Consider the following 18,861-nt stretch of genomic DNA (forward strand, 5'->3'; position numbering starts at 1 on the left):
GTAGCTCTTCTGGTGCTGCCGTTTACTCGTTATCCAGCAGACTAGAATGACAAGCTAGCGTTCGCTCGGTAATAACCGTAATAAAGCAGGGGTGGTATACTTTGCAAGACTAAAGACACGGTTTTATTCACTCGCCTTTTTTGGCCCATTAATTTTTCAATCTGTTATGTATATTATGTGCTTTGTCCCATATCAGTTATTGTTGACAAATAGTGTGTGGTGTATAAACAAACTTAACTTGCACTTACTACAATGATGGTAATAATTTAATGAATAAGTGTTTGTGTGTGTGTCTGTCTTTCTGTCTGTCTGTCTGTCTGTCTGTCTGTCTTGTCTGTATCTGCTATTTAGGTTACTTACCTTTACACAACTATTAACTAAAACAATAAGTATGTATGCATTGAGTTTATGTAAATTAATGTTTTTTATCTGATTCATCGATTAATTGAAAAAAATGATCGACAGATTAATCGATTATTAAAATAATCGTTAGTTGCAGCCCTATAAGCAACTGTTGTATCTTAAACTTTATGATATTAAATCAGCTTAACATTTTCACATAACTATCGACTATTATATTTAAGCACAAGACATGTTCAGAGAGATGAATGAATCCACAAGAGAGGTCAATACTTGTCCATCAATTACATAACTCAAAGAATTTTTTAATCAGACTCTTCAAATGAGTTTCTGAGGTTGTCATATTAACTACATCAGCTTTTACATGTTGTAGACAGTTAAGACTATGAAATATACACATTTGTGTATGTGACAGTGACAACATACAATTTGATATAAATTTTGTATGTTAAAATAAGAACACATTGGTGTATTAGTAAGGAAAATATTGCTTGCAGCATTGCTAGCTTACACATCTAAACACCCTATATGCATCCATACTGGCTTGATCTGTCTTACCACCATGAGTCACTGCTCTCATGGGGTGTTGTGATCAAGTGAAGTTCATAAACTTAATTTCACATTGCATCTCAGGGACGTTTATAGCCTGAAGAAAAATGCAGAGCCTTTGAAATGAGCTGGTGAAAGGACACTTTTACTTAAGGCTGGTGGGCAAATTGCCTGCTTTACGGTGTTCTACTGTACATGCTGTATGTGGGCACCCCCTACCCCCTACCATAGTGATGTCTTCATATGGAATGTCTAAGAAGTTGCTTTGACTGCGAGGCCTTTACATGTTCCTATTATAAACATCTTGCTCACTTTCAGCTGTCATTAAGGAGTAGAGGAGACATGCTGTGATGCACTTTCAAACAGAAAACTGCACCCTGCTTCCAGTAAAAGACTAGCGCTGCCCATAGTGGGAGGAAAATGACACAAAGACTAAGCTGCTGCAGCAGCTGCAGCAGCCAAGGCGAGAACATTAAAAGCAAAGAGGAAGCATGCATCTCTCTGGTGATTACTTAACATCTGATGTAGCACCAGTACACAGATGTAGGCTGGCTTAAATCCATTTCCACAGGGCCAAGGGAGAGACAAAAGCAACACAGTCTGGAGGGTATAGGGTTTTATGTAGAGCTGAAATTGAAATCAGAGCATCATTCCTGATAAATGACTTGAGGCTTTGAATAACATTAAGGGCCTAATTTTTCTCAAATAGAGTTTGAAGAAGTTTTTCCCACCTCTATTCAAGTTTTTAATGGTAAAAAAGAAGAAAATACTAGCTTAACTTCTCAATTTGAAATAGCCTGCTGGTCAGTTACTGTTGATAAAAGCTGGTCATCAAATATGAATCCATATCGCAACTTGTATAATCAAATGGATGCCTTATAAATGCCTGCATTGACAAAAACTACTGCTCAACAGCAGCGATCGATCTTCTATTGACCCAGTCCTGTGATTTAGACCCTAAATATTGCAAATTTGACCAAACACCACTGACACTGAAATTGAGATACAGTAAATTTGGCACTAAAAAGCAATAATGGCATCAGAACTGCAGTCCTAAACAAAACAAGTTTGAATTTGTTAATGTCAGTGCTGTTTATACATTTGCCTAGGAGACATTTGCCAAACTTAACTGTGCCGTTTAAAGGTTATCTAATGCCAACCAGAAATCTAACAACTCACCCTTTTCAGCTGGCTACATTTGCATTTCTTAATAAAAAAAATAAATAAAAAGCAATTTGTTTTTGTATGACTAATTAATCCTAATCAGACTACCACTGATGCTATGTGCTGTAAACCGACCCTATCTACACACTTAAGTTTCACTAAAGATGCCGGTGCAACGGTCATCTCTAATCCAATCTAACAGAAGCTCTCATTCTGAAAACAAAGTGATGATTGTGTAATTATATACTCATCATTACCGGTTTCCTTTTGTAAAAGGTGTAAAGGGGGGTTGGCTTTATTTTTGATAGGACAGCTGAATAAACGAAAGGCAAGCAGTTAAAGAGTGTGCTAAGAAGTCATTCTGTTTTGATACTGTACTTAAAACTGGCAATAGACAAACTCCATTTTCTTAGAGACTGAAGCTGCAGCATGTTGATTGACATGTTTTAATTATGTAAAGGCATGTTCAAGGAGTTCATGTAGAGCTTGTATTAGGGCCATATTTAGTTCAATGTGTTATATGTAACTATTTTTGGTAGCCTACTGTACTTAAATGGCCAGTTATTGCCTTTTATTTTCTTTATTCATGGAAGCCTCTATGTTTACAGGCTTGTGTGCTATAGGTGCCAAAAAAAAATCTGTTTGGTACTGCCAATTTGTTTTGTTTTTTCATGGTTCATGTGTGGAATAAACATTACACTTGAGAAAAAAAAAATTGTGGCAGAGAATCGTGATATCAAATTCTAAGCTAAAAAAAAAAAAATCGTGATTAAAATTTTTGACAGACAAACAGATCTAGCAACCAGTTTTAATCAAATCGACAGTTCAGATTGTCTATAACAAGATAGCTGAATTAAGGCAGAGGAAAAGCAAAGTCAACAACTGACACAGTTACTATACCATTCAAGGTAGCAGGGGAAGATACCTTAGAGAAATAGATGTTCCTTTCAAGCAATGATTACTGCCATGTTTAAAACATTACTTTTAAAAAGAACTGTTTACTTAAAAATGAAATAAAATGTACCAATTCTAATGTCGAGGGTAGCAAATTTCTTAAAATAGATTAATTTAATAGATCATTACAAAGAAAGTTTTCCTTCAAATTTTGTTGTCCAAACCTGTATGCAAACAAAATATCATCTAGTTAGACATGCATTAGAGTTCCATATATTAAAAACATCTAAAAATCTAAACTGACCATGTAGACTTGCTCTCCCTTTAATGTTAAATCAGTCTGGTTGGATCTACTCCGCTTTTAATGAAAACTTGAAATTACCGGTGCCTACAAAGTAACAAGAAGGCATAGATATGGCACCATAAAGGAACCCACGCTTTGGTAACAGTTTTGTTCATCTATCAATGTTTGCATTTATTTTGTTTACAGGTCACCTAAAAGACGAAACTTGATTGAGTCATCAGGGGCCCTACAGCAAATTGTTTCCTTGGTCAAACCACAAAAAGGTTTACTTATGTTACTTGCTAAATCTTAAATTAAACAGCCCCACTTTATGGGGACATGTAGTATTGCCTCAAGTCCTTTTCACCCAGGGCAGGCTGATTTCAAACAACTCGTTTCATTTATTTCCTTGCCCTTAAAAATTATTTAGAGAGCTACGCTCAGACTTGCTCTGCTAAATATGTAAACCATCAAACATGTTTATGTTCAATCACCCAAGCAGACTGTGCTCGACACTGATTTTAAACGAGGATCACTTGTCAATTCAGCTCAACCCATTTCACACACCAACAAACAAATGCATTTCTTCTACGCATGGCTACATAAGTGCATTTATAGACAGTTTTCATCATCGCTGCATGCCAAAAGACTAAATTCAGTAAATGCATAATGAGCTCCCTACAACATCCATCCTCACAAATACACTAATCTCGGTGCATGGTCTGTGGAACTCTTGCTGCCATTTTGAGCACTTATACAGTGACACTCCAACTGAGCTACAATTTAGTTTTATCTTTAAAGAAGTTATTTTTACTACAAATGCACCTTTAATAGAAATTATTCTTAGAGAAAGCCTAAAGGACTATAGAAGCAACCAGAGAAACAATTATTATTTTAAATTAAATATTTGGCAACCATGCTAAGACAAATGGTCAACTATACAGTACATGAGCATTGGGAAATATTAAACATTAACCCTTTGAACTTTTTGGAGGTTTTGGAGTTATAGGCAAAAACATGTTTTACGTCATTATAGCGCCACCTAGAGGTCCATATGTGTAATTTTGCTATGTGAGGTCCATGAACCATGTACATCTACACTGTAAATTTGAAGTTGCTCACATCAGTGTAAGTGGTGAATCCAAACCTGGGTTCCATAGGCCACACCCACTTTGATGAATCAGTACCCCACCGTAGGCATGGCCTCAGGAGTGGCACTAGATGGTACCCTCGAAATTTCATAAAAATCGGATTAGCCGTTCATGAGATATAAATTTTGTACTTAGTGTCCCCTAGTGGCTGATTTCTGCAAAATTAGATTTGGAGGCCCAGAGGGTCATCGATTTAAACAGGATCATGTAAACGATCTCCCGCAAACCTGTAGCGTCCACCACGGGATCTCCGTTCTCTAGGGTTAATATTTCAAAGCCAATTGTGGTTAGGTGCACATCTTCCATGTTAATTTAATGAAGTTGACTACCTTGGAGTCTCAGAATAAAGAAAAACCATAATTAGTAATAGCCTCTTAGTTAAACAGTGCTTCTCAATAACTGCCCGCCTGCCCTCCAACCTAATTTCATTTGAAATATCTTGTCACTCAACTAAGGATATTTTTTATGACCAAATCCAACAGTTGTGATTTCAGTGTGAAACTCTGTCATCTACATTCCTTCCATAAATTAAAACCAGTCCTTATGTTGCTGCTTGGTAGGTTTTATAATTGCTACAATGTAGGGCTGTCATAGTATTGATTTTCTACCGTACAAATTTCTGAAGTAGTATGGTTTCCGCCATAAAAAGTAATCTACCTACTCGCCTTTTTTGGTTTTCCATTACAAAAAAAAAAAAGTACCTGGTACCTGCTAACAGGTACTTTTTTTAGTACCTCCTCAGTCGAGGTTCCAAGCGAGCTGAGGCGAGCCGAGAAGGTGACGTGAAACCCTGCAGGCTACAGATTGGTCGGAAAGAATCATCACTGATCACTGCATTGCTAGCAACAGACGGCATTTTTAAATATATTAGCCAGCTGTGTTTTTTTGCTGCCGGAGGCTCCACGCAGAGCTTTCTCCGTAGCATACAAGTGGCCTGATGTTTATACTTGTGCGCTGGTGTGTGTGTCGAGTCGCCGTGTGTGTCTGTGTAGCTGGTGAGCGAGGGAGAAGTGAGAGAGTGCCGGCGATTAGCTCCGCAGCGAGTAGTGACTATAGTCATATAGTAAGTTAAACAAAGTGTCTGCACTGTTCTTTCTGACCACGGTGGGAAATCTGGAGCAGGAAAAGTTAACTCTCATTGATTTCATGTTGTTTATGGAGAAGGAGAACCAGAAAATGAGTCGGGGGAAATTCAACGCTACCAAGCCACGGCAGTCGCTATGACGACCAGCCACGCTGAGGCGGTACTAAAATCTGCCATGAAAAGGGACGCACAGCGCGCAGAGTCGAGGCGAGCAGGTACCATGTAATGGAAAAACGCCAAAAATAGTTAACAGTGGTTAAGCCGTGGTAAGCTTGACGTAATCACGACAGCCCTACTACTATGTAAAGGCAGTGCCTGATATTCTCCATAATGAGATGCAAAATAACTGGCTGACTTTCAAAACGCATGCCTCTGCTGAAATACAGAAAAGCTTTTGGCATAAACAATATTAGTAGGGCCACACTGATAGAAGTTTTGGGTTCAATGTTGATGTTAGTGAGGAAAAACATTTTTGTAAAATTTCACAATTTTTTTTTAAATTACTTTCAACTTACATTAGGTCTATTTTATATTCAATTTAAAATAATCTAATTTTCAAATGCACATAGTTGCAGCCAATACATTTAGAGCACATAGTATCTGTTGGGCCTGAGCTATTACCCTGTCATAGAAATGAAAACCGTTGCGTTACCTGTTATTTTGTCTCGAACTAGTTTACAGGACTCAATTTCTCCGATGCTCCCAAACAAACTCTTCAGCTCTTCTTGGGTCATGTTCTGAGGCAGATAGTTGACTATCAAGTTGGTTTTACTGTCCTCTATGCTCCCTGACTCTACAGGTGAGGAGCAGTTGTTTGAGATTGTTGAGGGGCCGTTGCTTGTGTTGTTGCAAGTTGGCCCATTGGACAGCTGTGTTTCCATGGCAGCAATAACCTGCTAAAGAGAAAAAAAAAAAATCAAGTCAAAAACAATTGTAAATCAGACATTAAAACACCAATAAATAATTAAAAAAGAACAATCTGACACATTTTTTAATTTACTGACTAATTGAGATGTCATTTATTGAGTGCAACATAGTGGAACTAACCTTACAGGCCATTACGGTACATGACTGTACAATGAATTCCCTCTAAGCTATTCATGATTGCAGCTTTTGTTTCTTGGCAAACAGAAGAGACTTTCGACCGAGAAAATAATGCGACTGTCTATTAATGCGTCAGAAGCTCAACAATTGATTAAAGGTCCCATGACATGGTGCTCTTTGGATGCTTTTATATAGACCTCAGTGGTCCCCTAATAATGTATCTAAAGTCTCTTTCCCAAATGTCAGCCTTTCCAGTCCCACAATGAGCTTTCCTTAGTATGTGCCTTCTGTGTCCGTAGCAATTGGGGAGGGAGGCCTTGACCAACTGCCACTTTGCTCGTTTGTCTCTCTCTCTCTCTCTCTCTCTCTCTCTCTCTCTCTCTCTCTCTCTCTCTCTCTCTCTCTCTCTCTCTCTCTCTCTCTCTCTCTCAAATTTTCATGCCATGGGACCTTTAAGCAATATTCAATTTGGTAAGGGGCATGTTTAAATATATCTTTCAAGGTCAGGCCTAAATGTAGCAGAAGTGAAACGTAATCCGGCGAAATAAAGTAGATACAGTACACAAAGCCTATAGCCTATGCATCAGACAAGCCTTAAATGATGTGCTAATCAGTTAAGGCAACCAGCAACAAGTTAATGTATGAAAAGTCACCCTTTCTTAACAGATTCACCATGTGCAGAAAGCAGATCAGTGTAATCAAACCACTATGCATATTATTCTTGAAAAAAAAAAAAAAAAAAAAAAAAAAAAAAAGCCATCATTTCAAAAAGTAATTCTGTGAGACAAAGATATTAGAGTAGAGAGTAGCAGACAGTTTCAGACCATAACAATACAGTAATACATTAGCAACTTGGGTACTTTTCTTAAACAAAACTGTGCCTGAATTCCAAATTGATCAGGTGATTAATTTGGTTTGTGTGTCAAAATATGAGTGAGAGCTAACATCATTGGTATGGCCTGAAGGCTTAGACAGAAAGCAGGCTGTCTGGTCAAATTAATTCAAAAGAGAAGTGCCACAGACCCCAGTCCAAGGCTCAGGCGCCCACGAACCACTTCTAAGCAGAGAAGCCACATCGCACAGTCTGACTGCCATGTTAGTTTGGAGTTGCTGTCTGAAAATGTGGACACAAAAAGTACTTCATGTTAGATCAATAAGAACAAAATCTACAGTCAAAAGTGATCACATGTCATATATTGGGGGGGGGGGTGGGGAGTCAAGAGAAGAGGAACCTGGCCACAACAACACTGACAATTCAGTCAGGAACACCCATCATAGATTTAAACATTTATTGCAACAAATGGAAAAACAGTTATGCTTGGTGCTGATGGCTCTGCTCTTGATAATGTTCCCTGGACCAGCCAAGCTGTATGCTAAGCTGAAACAAGGAGCACCATGCAGAAACCTACGGAGCCTCGGAAGTGACATGGAGGAAAAATATATAAAAACAAATAAAAAAAATAAATAAAACATGTACTGGGGACAAACACTGACTATACTTTTGCGAGATCTTTGTTTTGCAAGATCTCGAATTTCATTTGCGAGATCTCACAAACCCAACAATGCATATGAGAAACGCTAGAGCATGGATGTATTAAGAGAACTGGATGTCAAAAGCACATCGACTGGCCCATGAAGTCACGATGGACATGCGCACTAGCAACAGTTGGTTTGTGTTGCCGTAGCAACCGGTAGCAACATGCACGTTCATGAACTTCTCTCTCGTGTCTCTTACAAGTATAGTTCGCTCTCTTAATACATCCATGTTTACATGGAAAACTCATGAACTTACCGTTTCATTGTATAAAATATTTACTAACGTTAAACAGTGTGTTTTCGTTCTGATCGTTCACATGCTTATCTAAATAAACAATGAATGCATTTAGACAATCAAGGAGATGTAATCATTATGTCATGCTACTATGCTAGCTACTAAGGTTAGCCTGCAGTAGGGCTGGGCGATATGGATCAAAAGTCATATCCCGATATATTTTGGCTGAATATCGATATACGATATATATCCCGATATTTTTTCCGCAAAGTGAGAGCAAATGTTCAGTCAAAGCCAAAATCAAATATGACATGTCACATGTAGTTTCATAGAAACAGTTGCAAAATCAAATAAATAATAAACCGGTTTCTTCACCTGGTTCATGATTAAATGCTCAGCTGTTCAAATAACAATAAAATGTAAACCTAAATACTGTATAACAGGAGTACCTTTTTTGAAATCAAAGCTCCATATTTGTGATTCGTTCCAAAGGTCAATTAAGCTTTTGATATTAATATAATCTACTTTGTTCAAAATGTAATGCCTCATGCCTGTAAGCCTAGGTTTATAGTCCCATTCTTCCACTTGATACTGCTTCCACTTAAGTAAACTAAAAGATGAACTATCGACTACAAAACAAAGAAACTAATTAATGTGTTAATACAAAGAATATTTATTATGATCGGTTCACAGATCTGAGTCCAAATGGAAACTTCATCCTTCTGAACTAAGAGTTTCTGCTTCAAGGTGAAGTTTAAAACAGACTGAAATGTCCAGGCTCATTCCTCCACTATTTATTTCTGTATGTATTTATGCGTTACGTGTCATTTTAACGGGCACTGAGCTCCAGATCCTGCAGCCGCAGACGGTCTCTGCTGCCCCGCTGTAGCTTCTCTCCGTCCGCCTGCCGCCGGCAAACTTAGTGGAACTTTCCGCCGATATCGACATACAGGTCGTCCTGGACTACGTGTAAGATCCTACCGATCACCACTCTGTCTTTGGCTGGTCCGATCTGGATCAGCGGGGACCCAGCGCAGCAGCGAGGCAAAGCTGTGTTTTTCCCGGGGAAGAGACGCTGCGGCCGCCACGGAGCTCTCCGCCTCCCGCTGCCGCCCGGAGCTCAGGTTGCTGGTCGACGGCGGCATACATAATCATAAAACACATTGTCACCTGTTAAATGTTATTCATTGCCGTTTGTTCTTTTCATTTCCTCTATCGAACATAATTAAGCAGTACAAAAGTCCGGCATCTTTAGCGTTGATCTGAATGCTTCGCACCCCTGTTCCAAGATGGCGGCGGTTTTGACGTATATTTAGAACCTCAAGGCGACATCTGTGTATATATCTATGGGAGCAAGGATCACATTTGAACTATATCGATATATGCGATATGGTCTAATTCCATATCTCATTTAAAAATATATCGATATATTTTTTATATCGATATATCGCCCAGCCCTAGCCTGCAGTCATTGACAACAACAATGTTCATTATAACACTTCACTTTCGCATGCATTAATTAGTAATGCTTATCAAAATAAATGCTGGATGTGTTGAGAGAACCAAGGCGATGTAATCACTATGTCTGTAGTAACGTTATCTAGGCACATACAGTGGGGGAAATAAGTATTTGACCCCTTGCTGATTTTGCAGGTTTGCCCACTTACAAAGAATGCAAAAATCTACAATTTTAATCATATGTACATTCTAACAGTGAAAGACAGAATCCCAAAGAAAATTCCAGAAAATCACATCATATGAATTTATTAAAATTGATAACCATCTGATGAGGAAAAACAAGTATTTGACCCCCTGAACAAACAGCATGTTAATATTTTGTAGAAAAGCCATTATTGGCCAGGACAGATGTCAAACGGTTTTTATAGTTGGTGACAAGGTTTGTGCACATTTTGGCAGGGATGTTGGCCCACTCCTCCCTGCAGACAGCCTCCAAATCATTCAGGTTCCGAGGTTGTCGCCTGGCAACTCGAATTTTAAGCTCCCTCCAAAGATTTTCAATCGGATTCAGGTCTGGAGACTGGCTAGGCCACTCCAGAACCTTGATGTGCTTCTTCTTCAGCCACTCTTTTGTTGCTTTGGCGGTGTGCTTAGGGTCGTTGTCGTGCTGAAACACCCATCCTTGACCCATCTTCAGCTCTCTCACTGAGGGAAGGAGATGTCGGTCCAGAATTCCACGATACATGGCCCCGTCCATCCTCCCCTCAATACGATGGAGTTGTCCCGTCCCCTTGGCTGAAAAGCACCCCCAAAGCATGATGTTGCCACCACCATGCTTGACGGTGGGGATGGTGTTCTTTGGGTTGTACTCTGTGTTCTTTGCCCTCCAAACACGACGAGTTGAGTTGAGGCCAAAAAGTTCTATTTTGGTCTCATCTGACCACATCACCTTCTTCCAGGCCTCTTCTGAGTCGTCCAGGTGGTGAATGGCGAACTTCATGCGGGCCTGTACATGTTTCTTCTTGAGCAGGGGAACCTTGCGTGCGCTGCAGGATTTCAATCCATGACGGCGTAGTGTGTTACCAACCGTTTCTTTTGTAACTGTGGTCCCAGCTGCCTTCAGTTGATTCATCAGTTCCCCCCTTGTGGTTTTGGGATGATTCCTCACCGTTCGCATGATCAGGGACACCCCACGAGGCAAGATCTTGTGTGGAGGCCCAGACCGAGGAGGTTGGCGGTGGTGTGGTGCTTCTTCCATTTCCTGATAACTGCACCGACAGTTGATCTTTTCTCTCCAAGTTGCTTTCCGAATCTCTTGTAGCCCATCCCAGCCTTGTGCAGATCAACAATCTTGTCCCTGATGTCCGTAGAAAGCTCTTTGGTCTTGCCCATGGTGGTGATGTTGGATGCTGGTTGTTTGGGTGTTGACAGGTGTCTTTTATACAGGTAACGAGGTGAGGCAGGTGTATTTGATGTAGATAATTGGTTCGGATTGGGGCTGTGTCTTAAAGAAAGACTAACTGGCTTGTAGGAGCCAGAATACTTGCTGTTTGTCCAGGGGGTCAAATACTTGTTTTTCCTCATCAGATGGTTATCAATTTTAATAAATTCATATGATGTGATTTTCTGGAATTTTCTTTGGGATTCTGTCTTTCACTGTTAGAATGTACATATGATTAAAATTGTAGATTTTTGCATTCTTTGTAAGTGGGCAAACCTGCAAAATCAGCAAGGGGTCAAATACTTATTTCCCACACTGTAGCTATGTACAGGGTTACCGTTTTCTTAAAAAGGTACATTGTGTAAGAATTTCTCCCATCTAGCGGTGAAATTGTATATGACAACCAACTGAATATTACTTTCCAGCCCCTCCCATTCCAATTGCGATTTAACTCCTACGGAAGCCGTATTATTCCAAGAAGTGTGACTTTGTCCACGAGGATTCCTTCCAGTGTAATAATAGTTTTACGTTTTCATTATTTTGGTACCATTTCATTGCCAATATCAGCTATCAGGTTCCCAAACGAATGAATAACCCTAACCCTGACAAGCCAGACCCACATCAAGATGTTGGGTGTTGGAACTCACCATTGACAGGGCTCAATCTGAGGGGCGGGATAAACTGTTGTCTTTCAAATTCCCTCTGCACGCAATAGGATAGCGCTACAACCAGTATAGAGCAACAAAGAAGGTAGCAGAGCTAGTTGATAGATTAAACTTTTGCCGTATCCGGTCGGCAAAACTCCGAACACATCTTCCTTTTTTAAGAATGATTTCAGTGCCGTTCTTCGTTCTTTTCTCAAAGAAAAGCTTAACTCCAAGACTTCCAGAAGACTGCTGTTCCCAACAGCAGCAGCCATAAGCCCGCCCACCGACTCTATACACTATGTGATTGGCCTGACCAGAGTTTGGTTTTTCCAGCTCGCAAGTCAACGGAGAGTGCCTAGACCCCCCTGGCTGCAAAATACTTTTGCTGCCGCTAAGGTGCGTCTAGATTTCTAGGCTACGAACGAGAGTCGATGAAGATAAATTTTACCTGACCTAAAAAAACAGCATGTTCACTGCAAACTCACGGCCCTCTCTTCCTGATTTATAGCCCCCCTCTCTTGGCTTCAAATAAGTCAGAGCAGGCTATATGTTGTAAACAGCTGTGGCCCGCTTGCCTGCTCCTCTGGTAACGTTAGCTAGCAGTTAGCATGGCGGCATTAGCCACGGTTAGCCAGGACCAATCGGGATCACTTTACAGACTGTGTCTCAATTGTTTGTGCGAGTAACCAACTCAGGTACTCTAGCAATATAATTCAATGTGAGTACACAAATGTTGAAATGACATAAAATGCCCTTCCATTGTAGCCGTGATAAATGAGCCTAAAGCTAATGCTTAGCTACCTGTTCAGGAGGAAATTAGCCAACGCTGTCTTTTTGGGCTATAAGCTGTCTCCATCTTTCAAATACATCTCCAACATTTACCCGGGGTTTGTAACATCTCTGGTCACACAACTGTTAGAAACACTGTTGTTTTTGCACATTACCTTTTGAAAAGATGCCTGGAAGATGTGTCTGGGGTTGCACTATGACCATTAATTGCACTTTATTATGTTGTTCTATGCTCTATTGCATGTGTTTTGTATGTCTTGTTATGACATTTAGATATTTTAAGTTGAAGTACATTGAATCTCGGGAAATCCTTTTTTTTTACCGTGGTATCAAAATCGGCATCAAAAATAGTGTTATTTTACTGGTATTGGCACAGACTACTGAATTTTTGGTATCATGACACCCCTACAAATGTATTCTGAATGGCAGATTCTACGCTTACTTGAATACTTTGATTAGTTGGTCGAAGTAATTACATATGAATGAGTACATATTTGTGAAAGGTGTTTTTGCTTAGAATCAACTCAAAACATTACAAAATCGAGCTTTAATACACCCATGCTAGCTCCCGCTGATGACGTTACAGATAGATACTTTATTGATCCCCAAGGGGAAATTCAAGGTTACATCTACGTTACAGGCTTTACAGCATACATACATCCATACATATACCAATACCATGGATGTACTAACAGAACACATGGTGAATTACAACCATTAGCTATATCCATTATTGCAGCTACAGGACCTCGGGAGAACAGACATATGAGCATGCGCAGTGCAGGGCGGGCTCAGTCCCGTGGGTCTGCTACTTTCAGTGGCTAAGCTCTCCGTAGACGACTAACGCATTGTTGGATTTGTGAGATCTCGCAAATGAAACTCGAGATCTCGCAAATAAATTTGAGATCTCGCAAAACAAAGTCAAGATCTCGCAAAAGTATAGTAAGTGTTTGTCCACAGTACATTTTTTTTTTTCTCTCAATGTCACTTCCGGGGCTCCGTAGAAACCCCCCTGGGTAAAAAAAAAAAAAAAAAAAAAAAAAAAAAAAAAAGAGTGCGCTAAAAGAAACATTGAAAACCATTTTAAACTTTGAGTCATGTTAGGACTCTGAACTAGGAAGGTGGAAGCTAGGGTGGTGGGGCTAAACGTGCCAGCAGCAGCAGAGAGTGACAGAGTCAGTGTAGCAGGGATCAGGGAGTCACGTTTAAAAGGACCGCCTTGATGTGAGGATGGCTGTGATTGGTGTGTGTCTGATAGGAATGATAATTCAAACAGCGGGCGTATGACTTCAGTGTCCTGCATGAACTAACGCTAAGATTAATTAAGCGTGAAGAATAGCAAATTAGTAAAAAGGATGGGAGTCCTGCACAAGGATGATCAATGATATTGGAAAGAACAAATCAATTGGTCTGCTCAGATTGCTCACATCCAGCAATATAGCTAATGCTTAAGTTACGCTGACATGTCCTGCATTTGTTATCCAGTCTTTAGCACTTTAGCACAAACATGAATATGAAATGATCTACAAGTTTCCCATAAGTCTTAATAAACTCATACTTCAATAACAAACTGACAAATTATCAAGGTGAAATGAGCCAGAGTTCATCAACACAGTGGCAAAAAGACAACTAAACTAAGGCTTATAACAAACTTCAATCAATAAGGTAAAACAAATTGGATCAATATAGGCTACTTTATAGAAAACTTCAGCCATCTCAATATAACCACCAACCACAATCAAAATGACAAGTGTACCATGTGTACAATACCATTCAAACAATTTAAGGACATTTGTTATGCTTTCTTAAAACGGGAATGTTCAAAATTGATCACAGTTAACACAATTCAAAATAAAATTTTGCATCATCAACTGCTTTTACAGAATGTACTGATTTGATTTGTCCACTACACAAGGGTTTCTCAGGGTTTAATGCCCTGGCTCACCTGAAATAAAGAGTGCCTCTGCGAGCCCCAGAGGAAATTATTGCGTTTTTATATGCATAATTAGGGCTGGGCGATATTAGCCAAAAAACATCTCTGTATTTTTAGGCTGCATGGCAATACACAATATGTATATATCTTAGAATTTTCTACAAAGTGTTAGTTGTAAGTCAAAGCCACATGTGAGATGTCACAAGCACTTTAATTAAAAACAGACTGCTCAAAAGAAAATGCAAAGACAGGGTTTCCTTCCTCGTTTGAAAATATACAGCTGCAGCACATGTAAATGTAAAACATAAATAGCCTAAATTAAATAAAAGTTGACCTCTCTGAGGATGTACCTTTAGTAATTTATTTAACAATAGAGAGCCGAAGTCCCGCCCCTTCTGGTGGACCTCATCTCAAAAAATATGAACGGTAGTGAACAGGGAGAAGCACATTATTTTTTGATCTTGTTTGAATTGAGCCATGGATTACAAATATGTTCATCAATTTAAAAGATCATTTTTCAACCGAAGAAAGTCTCAGTTAGCTGTAGGTTTGTCATAGTACCACTTAGTTTTGTGTGAAACTGCTCCGTGAACTACATCTCCCGTCTCACACAATCAACCTCGCCTAGCTTGATGCTCGGCTTGCTCGCTTAGCTTAGCTCTGTTAAACAACACATGTAACGTTATCTTAAGTGCTGCGTTTTATCCAGGGAAGTGTTTTGAGCAGATAAGCAAAAGAACAAGCAAGATCCTCTGCTCATTAGGGTAACGTTACATCCCCGGTACGATACACAGAGACATTGTAGCTTCAGTGAGACGTCATCCATGAGACATTGAAGTGTGTAGTCTTACACTTCAACAGTTTAACAATAAACAGATTTTCTTCAGTTGAAATATGTTTTAAATTGATGATCATATTGGTAATCCATGGCTCAATTCAAACTGGATCAAAAAATAATTCTCTCTCCATTGATTCTCGTTCATATTTTTTCCGAATTAAGGTCCCATGGACCGGAAGTAGAAGGGCGTGACTTTGGCTCTCTATAACAGACAGTTTAAAATAAAATAAAAACAATTTAATGTTTTTTCTCTCCTGTTTAACATACAGACATCTGTGCAAATACTTGTGAAAATAACAGGCCTACTTGCTCTGACAAAGTAGTTATGCGTTTTATGGGTGATAAGACCTAAAATTTATATCACAGTATGTATTTGCAGTGATGGTTTATCACAGTTTTACAAAATTAAAGGGATACTCCAGTCAAAACATGATTCAACCTCTTTACTATAGAAAAAAATTCTTTAGAAAAATTAAAAATGATGTGTTTATTGGCTCCAAATAAGAAATGAACATGAGGTATAGGTGTGTTTTGAGAAGAGTAGCCAGCCCCATAATGAGGGTTAGTTTAAATATGAGATTCATTCTCAGTTAGTAGTAACAGCCATGCTGTTTTAAGTTGTGAGTGAACTGTATTGCTGAGCAAAAAAATGTTTTTACGGTTTTATTATTTCAAAGTTTTTCCACCTCTGAACTTAAGGTGCCACACCATGTTATCTGACATACAAGTATACCAGCCAAATTGGGAATTATATTACACTATATACACTAATAATTTACATCTTTGAAAAAAAACTTCTCTCTTTTGCTGATAACCGTAAACTATAATGCCGGGTTCACACAGGATGTCAATTCTCGTGCAAGTAGTAGCCTGTCTGTTCACACCAGGAGCAAATTTCTCACCACCTGTCAACTAGCGATTCACAACTGTCAAATATCTGGTAAACACAATCACAAACAGTAGTGATACTAGGCTATTTCTAATATCTATACCATTTAAAATAGATCAGTGTATTTTCTTGCCCAAACTATCACTGCAAATTGCGAGCCGGCCATGCAGCTCAAGCGCTTCCGCCTCCTGTGGAACCTGGGACGGTAAACTGCCACTTGCTTTACAACTTAGCATTACTGGACCAGCAGGAGAATTTATCAGCAAGTGGGGTTGGGTTTGCACGGACGCAAAAGTGGCTGCATGTGTCCATAATAACGTTCTTAAGGTTCTTCTGTGGCCGAACACAACCCCTTCACTCTACTGTACCTACTAGACATTATGTTTAGGCTATTGTTCCATCTGCATTATGCGTTGGTAAATTAAAGTTACATTAAAGATCCACACAGACTATAGCAACTTTGAAAAAATAAAATAAAAATACAGCAGAAAACTGAGAATTTAGTGTCCCATTTCTAAATTGATCCGAATATAATTTTTTTTTAGACTTTTAAACACCAATATACATCCACAACTACAAGTGGTGCCAAACAGAAGTAACAAGGGGCGGACTGGCCATCGGGAAGTTTGGAGATTTCCTGAACGGCCGATCCATTAGGGGGCTAACCGGCAGGCGGTCATATTTCAATTTTGGCCGCTCCCGTGTTTTGTTCAATCTGATTGGCTCAGCCTGATCCTCGGCTGGGAAACTTCCCTGAAGTTATGATCACAGAAAAAACCAAAAATGTTGAAAAGAAAAAAAGGTGGTGAAGATGAAAAAGAAATGGGCGGCACTGAGAAGTTGAGGTCAAAAAGAAGTATAGTTAGAACAAGATGCGGCAAAATTACCAATCTTGCGTAGTGGAAAGGCCAAGATTAATACCACTGTCAGCGAGAGCACTGATGAGCCAGGACCAGGACCCAGCAGCAGAGACATGACAGGTGCATATAAAACAGAAATTAAGAAAGATCCACTAATGCCTTTAAAGCTCTAGTGCGTAACTTTGATAGTAAACATCGGTTTCATTCAAGCCATTGCCAAATGAGTTGCTACAAAGCTAATTAAAACTATCAGCTCAACAAAACTGTCTGTATTTGTCAGTATGGCTTTGTTCAGAAGATTGTACACAATTTGTTTGAGTAAAGTGGCAAACTTTTTGAAGTCAATCGACTCACACAGTTGCGTAGACTAGACATCCAGTATCAATACACATTAACCCACGCTTCCTCCCGCTTTTGGGGTTCCTGCGTATTTACTAACCAGCAGCTATCGGGTTGCAGTGTCAAAGCACACCTGTAGTGTTCTCTGTCAGTCATGCTGCCTAGCCCTATACTGGGGTTTCAAGGGAGGGGGGCTTTGCGTTCTCCTTTACCCTGTTAAAAATGAACATGCCAACTTATTGGGAATTTAGCTTATTCACCGTAACCCCCAGAGTAAGACAAGTCGATACATACCCTTTTCATCTCCATGCGTGCTGTAACGCTGCCTGACGGTTCCAGCATTAGCTTAGCCTAGCACAGATCCTACAGGTTCCAACTAGTCTACTGCTCCCAATTGTGACAAAAGTGACAAAATAACGCCAACATGTTTCTATTTACATGTTGTGATTTGTAGAGTCACAGCGTGTACAAAAAACAATGTAACATGAGACACAGCCATCTTCTAACAGTAAACAAACCAGGAACTATATTCTCAGACAGGCTTGCTGCGAGCATATCACTCCGCCCAAGTACTATATTCTTCCACCTGAGAATATAGTTCCCGGTTTGTTTACAGTTAGAAGACGGCTGTGTCTCATGTTAAGTTGTTTTTTGTACACGCTGTGACTCTACAAATCACAACATGTAAATAGGAACATGTTGGCGTTATTTTGTCACTTATTCGGAGCAGTAGGATTACTGGAACCATTCACCTGCATGTTCTGTGCTGGCCTGATGCCGCTGGAGCCGTCAGACAGCCTTACAGCATGCACGGAGATGAGAAGGGTATGTATGGACTTGTTTAACTCTGGGGGTTATGGTGAATAAGCTAAATTCCCAATAAGTCGGTGTGTTCCTTTAAGGTAAGCTAGGTTAGCCTCCTTGTGCGCGCTTCTCAAATGTGCTTTCAAATTCATGGGATTTTTCCCTTTAATAAATTGTCCACATATTGTACCACCTTCCACTGCAAGGCACTTGCTTTTTTTATCCGACAGTCATAATCAAATAGGACTCTGCCGCCATCATTCCAGACGGGCATGGACGTTGTGTTCAATTTGACATGGAATGTCGGAATTTTTGGGTTCCCAGTCGTAAACTTTAGGTTTCCGGTCGGAAATGTCATCTCTGAAAGATATAACGTTATTTGCCATATGAAAGACATTAACAAAGACGAAAACTAAGGACATTTACTCAATTTGATTTTAGTTAGTTTTGCAAACAGACATTACAGTTTTAGTTATCTTTGTTTGTAATGCCTCGTTTTTATTTTCATTTCAGATCACGACAATGTTTTTTCCCCACCTGATTTTCGTTATTTAGATCGTTTG

At 39.5% G+C, this 18,861-nt stretch overlaps 1 protein-coding gene across 4 annotated transcripts in view; it reads right to left on the reverse strand.

The window, feature by feature from the left end:
• The window catches only part of LOC114545781 (ELAV like neuron-specific RNA binding protein 2), a 50,738-nt gene that overhangs the window by 16,657 nt on the left and 15,220 nt on the right, over positions 1-18,861 (reverse strand). For 2 of the 4 annotated variants that reach the window (XM_028564302.1, XM_028564300.1), the window contains exons 2-3: positions 7,553-7,643; positions 6,138-6,381 (exon numbers count right to left, since the gene is read on the reverse strand). In XM_028564302.1, coding sequence (XP_028420103.1) covers positions 6,138-6,381; positions 7,553-7,624 — 316 coding nt within the window. In that variant the 5' untranslated portion in view covers positions 7,625-7,643. The remainder of the gene's footprint in view (positions 1-6,137; positions 6,382-7,552; positions 7,644-18,861) is intronic. The other 2 variants (XM_028564301.1, XM_028564303.1) reach the window with 2 other exon arrangements.

The sequence above is a fragment of the Perca flavescens genome, chromosome 19 (assembly GCF_004354835.1).
Source record: "Perca flavescens isolate YP-PL-M2 chromosome 19, PFLA_1.0, whole genome shotgun sequence".
Taxonomy (NCBI): Eukaryota; Metazoa; Chordata; class Actinopteri; order Perciformes; family Percidae; genus Perca; species Perca flavescens.